General features: G+C 38.6%; 1 protein-coding gene and 1 pseudogene across 1 annotated transcript; one reads left to right on the top strand and one right to left on the bottom strand.

The window, feature by feature from the left end:
- The first annotated feature begins 1,833 nt into the window (after positions 1-1,833).
- Positions 1,834-4,362, top strand: LOC116202481 (serine carboxypeptidase-like 45). Its single transcript, XM_031534051.1, has 10 exons — positions 1,834-2,158; positions 2,309-2,410; positions 2,505-2,600; positions 2,686-2,778; positions 2,878-2,945; positions 3,023-3,304; positions 3,384-3,508; positions 3,615-3,707; positions 3,844-3,961; positions 4,070-4,362. Exons 1-10 carry the CDS (start codon positions 1,927-1,929, stop codon positions 4,247-4,249), a joined length of 1,389 nt encoding a protein of 462 aa, XP_031389911.1. The 5' UTR covers positions 1,834-1,926; the 3' UTR covers positions 4,250-4,362.
- Positions 4,363-6,224, bottom strand: LOC116204340 (annotated as a pseudogene).
- Between the last annotated feature and the right edge of the window lie 1,463 nt (positions 6,225-7,687).

Genomic DNA, 7,687 nt, shown 5'->3' with positions numbered 1-7,687 from the left:
ATACACATTACATATATTAGATATTATATATATATATATATCTGATTGGAGGATTACTTTTGCAGGTGATGCTTTCTTTTTCAATTACAAAGAAAACATAGTCTAGTATAGAAAAATAAAAAAATATAATAGATGAATAGAAATAATTTCACGAGAATCGAACTCGTAATCTTTATATTACTAAGCGAAAATGTGTATCATTCCATTTTTCTTTTTACATGTGATACCTCATTGCTTGCATATTTTCTTTGCCTTTTGACCTTTTATTATTCCCCTTTTCTCGTGAAAAAAAAGACCTCGCAAAAGAGAATTTGAAAAATGGGAATTACAGGAAAAATAAATTTACCAAACCATGTATGTGTATATGGCTCTAACTTGTAAGTACCTTTAACATCTAGTATGTAAAGTTTGCGAAAACTAAACGAATCATACAAAGAAGATTATGAAGGCAGGTTTTCTTGGCTCGCTTGATCCAACTGTAGCCGATATACTTTCTACGAAATTTAAAACAAAAGCTATCTTATGCAAGATACGAAACAAGAATAGGGATATATATAAATGGCATCCAGCAATTGAAAACGGGGACCGAGACCTAAAATTAAGGCAGAGAAAGTTAGATGAGAAATACTAAAATACTACAAAGAAAATTTATTAAATTAATTGTTCTAAAAGATTGAGATTTAAGCAAATTTTCTTTATAATTACTAAAGCTTAAACCATAACATAATTGGACTTAAGATTGGCCCGATATTCCGATTGAGAATCAATTCGATAGAATCACAAGTCATTCAAAACATTATTTCCACTAACTGAATATATATCAAAATTATCTACTTACTAATTTTTTTTCGATTATAAATGAGGCTCTGAACTTAATATAATTAAATAAAAATCCTAATAACTAATAAAAAAACATAAATAATCCAACAAGCATCCAATTTGAAACTTTTTAATAATTCCTTTGTGATATGTTTTATTTAATCTCTTTTTTTTTTGTGCGGTGAGCTTGGCGATGGTACTGGCAGAAGATTCATGAGCTGTTTCAGTCCGTTTTCAGCACAAAAACCATGCCGGCTTGTTTTCCAAATATTTGACCCATCCTTGCTTTCCCAAGTATGGTAAATCATTCTTTTTAGAAAATCCTCGCAAGGAAATATTATTCTTTTTAAATTCTTATTAAAAAAATAAAAGATTCCGAGTTTGATTTTTTCTCTTCTCCTTTGTTAGTATTAGGCAGTATCTCTTAAGTGGATAGAAAGAAAAAAAATTATCCTTGTTTCTGTTTCATTCACTTTGGCAGTTTCTTCAGTTTGTCTCTCCACTATACATACATAAGCTCCAATTCAAAAATAATACAATAGTTGCCGTATAACCGTTAAAAATATTAATAAATAACTTCAATCCCTCCGTTTAAAAGCTTTTTAAGAAAAAGTAAAATAAAGTATAGCATAGTTACTTTTTCTTTTTTCCCTTATTTTATTTCCACTGCATATGTCTAGATTGGTGTCTGTGTATTGAGCTCTCAAGCATTATACAGCCGAATTCGCCCAAGCATGCTATACTGCTTAGTTCCAAAAGAGGAAACCACTTAAGTGCCGAAAAATATATGGGACTGTGCCGAATCCCACCAAAAGATGAGGTACGATCTAGACTCGTATCCAGTGACCAAGATTAGACTACTTACATGCCAGAAAATATCCAGGACGATGTCGAATCCCACCAAAAGTTGAGGTAGAATGTAAAGTTCCATCCAGCGACCACTCTTCCCCACCAGAGTCGGTATGTTCCGGAATCACCTAATAGTTAAAGTTTGATATGGATGTCGGTCAATGTATATAAAAAAACAGTCATATCCTCACTTTGGAAAAGTCATTTTTGCTTTTGAAACTTTCTCCTGCAAAACTCCCTCTCTTTCCTTTCTGGAAAATGAAGCTAAAGCAATGGACTATAGCTGCAACAATCTGCAGCATTCTCCTCCAAATCTACCCGACATCATCCGAGAAGATCACGAGCTTACCGGGACAGCCCCCGGTGAGTTTCCAGCAGCACTCGGGTTACATCACCATCGATGAGAAGCAGCACAGAGCTCTCTTCTACTACTTCGCTGAGGCAGAAACAAGCCCCACTTCGAAGCCTCTCGTCCTCTGGCTCAATGGAGGTTCGTTCGTAGTAACTTACTCGCACTTTTATGTTCTGTTAGTGTACTCGTGATTCGGAGCTGTCGTTACTCCGAATCTCGTATGAGCTGCGGCAGTAGGCGGTCCGCGTAACTGTTTCGGTTGAGAGATTGCCATTTTCAATATGGCAGGACCGGGATGTTCGTCTGTCGGGGCTGGAGCATTCTGCGAGCATGGGCCCTTCAAGCCCAGAGGAGACATTCTTCTTAAGAATGAGTATAGCTGGAACAAAGGTTGTCAGCAATTCAGCTCACGAAAGTTATATTTTTCGATCGGTTTCTAATTGATATTCAATTTGAGTAATGGAGCTTGTTCCAATCGTTACAGAAGCAAACATGCTGTATCTGGAATCCCCTGCCGGAGTCGGCTTCTCATACTCGGCGAACACAACTTTCTACAAACTCATCAATGATGAGATTACAGGTTCGTTTTAGATTCTGAATTATGTATTTGTCATCGATTTAGCTTGTTGAGAAATTTATATTAGTGGTTTTTTGTTAATTTGTAGCGTGGGATAATCTCGTGTTCCTTGAGAACTGGTTAAAGAAGTTCCCCCAGTACAAGAGCCGAGATCTGTACATTGCAGGGGAGAGCTACGCAGGTACATTGGGTTAAAACTGGATTCTGCTAAATTATAAGGTAAGATGAACAATTGAATCGAGTGACTGAATATTGCTCGGAACCATTTCGATTTATGCAGGACATTATGTCCCACAACTTGCACAGCTAGTGGTTCAGTCCAAGAAGCTCAACTTGAAGGGAATAGCCGTAAGTGCTATGCAGAATTTTCTCTGGTATTCTCGGAAAACAGGTTCGAAGATAAGTAATATATATCTTGCGTGCAGATTGGGAATCCTCTTCTGGAGTTCAACATCGACTTCAATTCCCGGGCCGTGTACTTGTGGTCCCATGGGCTGATCTCAGACTGGACCTATGAGAAGTTCACCTTCATGTGCAACTTCTCAACCATCCGAAGGCAAGCACAGAGTGGCACTCTCACTCCGGTTTGCCAGAGTGTGATTAGCCTTGTTGGAAGAGAAATTGGCAACTTTATCGACACATATGACATCACCCTCGACGTCTGCTTGTCCTCTGCTGCTTCTCAGTCTATTAAGCTGAATCAACTCGTGAGGCTTTTTGACTATTTTTTCCTGTAATGAAACTTGTCTTGTCTTGTTATTCGTAATAATGGAACTCATATTTCAGCAAGATACCGAGGAGATAGATGTCTGCGTAGAGGATGAGACATTCAAGTACTTGAACAGGAAAGATGTGCAGGCAGCTTTTCATGCTCGGCTGGTCGGTGTCACGAGATGGTCCATTTGCAGCGAGTAACTATCGATCTTCTACATGGGTTTCTTAGTACAAAAATGATGTTGAATAGTGAGATATCTTCTATATCTGAGCATTATATTTCTAAAAATCTCCTTTAAACAGGGTGCTCCACTATGACTACCAAAATCTCGAAGTGCCCATGATTCCGGTGTTGTCCAAGCTCGTAAAGTCTGGGATACGAGTTCTAGTCTACAGGTGATCCCTCTCACATGATATGTCATCTTTGCTCTTAGAAGAATTCCTGACTGGCGAGTTTGTGCCACCCAGTTTAATACTATTACAATTTTTTTTTGGTGGTGAATTAATACTGTTACAACTTTAATTTCTACAGTGGAGATCAAGACTCTGTACTTCCACTCACCGGAACACGAACAATCGTGAATGTCCTGGCAAAGCAACTGGGACTGAACATGTCTGGACTGTATAGAGCTTGGTACGAGGGAAGACAGGTTAGTCGCTCTTTGTCGAGATTATCACTCAACTGATGATTACTGGATTCCGATTACAAACGTAATTCCTTGAAAACAAGTCCTGAGATTCTATTCTTTTATGCTAAGGTTGGTGGATGGACACAAGATTATGGGAGGTATTTGTCGTTCGCAACCATAAGAGGGGCATCGCATGAAGCTCCATTTTCACAGCCAGAGAGATCGCTCATGCTCTTCGCATCCTTCGTCCGAGGGAAGCCCTTGCCAGCAGCCCTCTCCTCCTCCACCTCTGATGATCAAACTCCATAAACAATAGATCCAATGAACTCCGCTGCCCCAGTTGATTTAGCTTCACAGGAATGAGAAGAGAATGTACCATGTATTCAAATTTCGAAATAAAGTGATGCTTATGTACTGTGTTACTCGCGTTTTCTTCTCATCTTTCATCTATTTGGATTAACATTTTTCACAAAATCAATACATGCCGAGTTAGAGCGCCCCGTGGCAGCATCAAGCAACCAGAGATAAATTCCATTATGCCGCACTTGAAGATAACTCAAATTACGTAGGGGCATTGGGTGAAGTAAGCTTTACAAGGTCGAACAAGCATGATCACTCAAATTCCAGACATATTACAAGTAAGAAGTGAACTGAATTTTTATTCATCTGAACCTAAAGGGGTTTCACAACAATCCATCGTTCCATGCAAAATTTTTCCGCCTGATATCTAAATCTCAATCCAAGGTGTCTCTGTTCATCTGTACCAGGATGATTTTAGGACTGACTTAGAATTAAAAAACATAAACCAGACTACCAAAAAAGAAATTCAAGAAAATTAAAGATTACCAGGAGTACCAACACCGATTGTATCACCAAGGGAAATCTCGGAGCAGCCCATCGCATCAAGCTCTTTTGCCACATATGCTACTTTTGATGGCGGTACCATTCCTTCCACTGGACACCCAACAACACAGGATATATATCTGCAAAGCCAAGTATATGATGAGCAACATGACAAAGAAAGTAAGAAGAAATGAGTGCTCTTAAGAGGAGAAAAAAGAGAAATATGTACCCGCGAACTGGAATCGATAGCTTCTGAGCAGCCAGAGCAACTTCATAATACTGCTTGAGACTATCTTCGATGGTGCAATTGATATTTGATTTTGATAAAGACTCGGAAGCAGCAGCAAAGACTGCAACTTTCTTGGCCCCTGCTGCAACAGCTGCTCCAAAACCCTATGCAGATAAAGAAAGACAATTGCACCCCAATGATTCCACAAGCTGAAAGAGTCCATCATTTTAGAGCTATGCTCAAGTTGGGGCAACTTACATTGAGATTAGGAGTTAAGACAGGAAACCTTATCCCTTCAATGCTTTGAATGGCTTCCATCACATCTTTGGCATCTCCAAGCTGTTATTTAGCCCCATTCACTTCATTATTTCCTTTATTTCTGGAACATTTCACTGGAATACCAATACAACATGCTACAGTTCTCCAACATATCACTAGACTAGTAAAAGTGCAAAAATATCATTGTTATCCTTTTTTTTCCATATGTAATTAGACCTGAAAACATATAAGCCAGAATTGGTTTTCGTAGCACAACATGATTCATAGTATGACCAAAAGCACTAACAACCGAGTTCAAACCATGTACACCAGTGCTAGGTGAGGCTACTAATCCAAATTAACACGAACCACATGGCCAATGTATTTTGCAATAAGTTTGTGATGTGAACAGTGATGAGGCAGCGTGAACATGTTTGCATGACTGATTTAAATAGAGATTTCCTCCCAGAGGCCTAGCGACCAATTGTATACCACAAAGGTCTCTTACCTGCGGTACCCATTTTGGGCAGACAAAACTCGTGGCCTCAACTACTGGCAGACCGGAAGAGGCTAGCATTCTTATCAACTCAATCTTAACAGAAGTAGGAACGATGTCCTTCTCATTTTGCAGTCCACCCCTTGGACCGACTTACTACAATCTTCACATGTTCCGGAAGACTTGTCAAAAGCTGGAAAATCCAGAATTAAATTACACCGTCAAATTAGGCAACATAAGGAATTGACATCAAGAACCACACATCTGTGCTATAGGATAATAAATCCTTAAACTAGGAGAAAATTTTAGTCAGGGTCTTTCATAAGCTGTAACTTGAGCAGCTCTGGAGAGAGCAACCTGATCCACCTTATTAGAATCACCTGGTCTCTTGGTACTGCAAGCTGTGCTAAAATGAGTATGGACCTTTCAAGATCTCTACAACACACATAAGGTGCCATGTGTGTTCAAGAGGAGGAGAGGATGAAGCATGACAAGCCTGAAGTTGCCCATCTGGCTACCCGTCCAAAGGGTAAGGGCAAGAATGATCATGGAAAGAGGCAATATAAGGTGCCACCCAAGACGGATGGCAATAAGGTGAAGTGCTTCTTCTGCAGGAAGGATGGGCATGTAAAGAAAGATTGCCCCAAATATATGAAGTGGCTTGAAAAGAGAGGTATCTCGCCTTTTTTAGTATTGCATGAATCATTTTTCGTTGAAGCTCCTATGAATACATGGTGGATTGACTCCAGTTCATCAATCCATATTGTGAATACCATGCAGGGCTTTCTCAACCTAAGGGATTCGACGGAAAGTGAAAGGTTCGTCTACTCAGGGAACAAGAGATGCTCTCAAGTCGTTGGAGTTGGGACATTTATGATAATTATGCTTTCAGGATATGCTTTAGATTTGAATAATGTCTTTTACATTCCAAACTTTTCTAGAAATTTGATTTCTATTTCTAGACTGGTTGTATTTGACTACAAGTTTTTATTTGAAAATAAATTGACAATTTTTAGAAATGATTCTGAAATTGGTAGTGGTACCATGCAAGGTTGTCAGAATCGCGATTCTATCTAGAATCGGTCGAGGGTCGTAGAATCGTGAATAGCGATTCGAATCGCGAATCGTAAGATTCTACCTATAATTAAAAAAAACATATATATTTATGTAGCATACTTTCCTTAGCAAATAAAATCAATACTTGTTCCTTCAAATAAAGACCATAAACCAACAAATCAACAATAAGTCATAAAAACACAAAATATCGTTATAAATTATCAAAATTAAAGGTCTAAATCATAATTCAAACTCATGAAATAAAAAGTTAATATAAGTCATAACATAAAATGAATAAACAGATCATATCTCATCTAAATCTTCATCGTCACAAACAACATCATCATACAAAGCATCAAACTCATCTGAGATGTTAACAAATTAACATCCCTGATTCCAATCTCCAAGCCAAAAAAACAGAGAGAGACAGCACTATACAGTATGCAGCAAAACTTCACGTAGCTGAGACATAATTAAATATAAATATGGCAAAGCTCGGCTTATTAAATGGAATTGCGTAATTTTTTGTACGGTTTGAGTTTGAGGGTGGGGCTCAGTTGTGTTTCTTTAGCAATTTAATTGCTTTATCTTCAACCTGTGGCATCCAACCACAAAAAATGTACTAGTAGTGTTACTGGACCGCCCAAACAAATGGTAGTTAATGCATAGTAGACACTGTCAGCATTTTCCATTAAATCGTGGATGAAACAACAATCACCTACAGATCCTCGGCACTGTAGACCCTTCGGACCGAACCAAAGTCCAAGTTGGTGGACTCGCAACTCACAGGGTACCGACACAATGAATAATCATATTGCCTGTTATGATGGAAGCTCGGAGAAGCAGGTGGATGGAAGATTTAGGG

Source organism: Punica granatum, chromosome 4, assembly GCF_007655135.1.
Source record: "Punica granatum isolate Tunisia-2019 chromosome 4, ASM765513v2, whole genome shotgun sequence".
NCBI classification, from domain to species: Eukaryota; Viridiplantae; Streptophyta; class Magnoliopsida; order Myrtales; family Lythraceae; genus Punica; species Punica granatum.
This window is presented reverse-complemented; position numbering and strand designations above follow the sequence as displayed.

Coding starts and splice junctions, on each gene's coding strand:
- LOC116202481 (XM_031534051.1), top strand. CDS start 1,927: ATGAAGCTAAAGCAATGGACTATAGCTGCAACAATCTGCAGCATTCTC. Junction 2,601..2,685: donor CATCAATGATGAGATTACAG/GTTCGTTTTAGA, acceptor GTTAATTTGTAG/CGTGGGATAATCTCGTGTTC. Junction 2,946..3,022: donor TCAACTTGAAGGGAATAGCC/GTAAGTGCTATG, acceptor TCTTGCGTGCAG/ATTGGGAATCCTCTTCTGGA.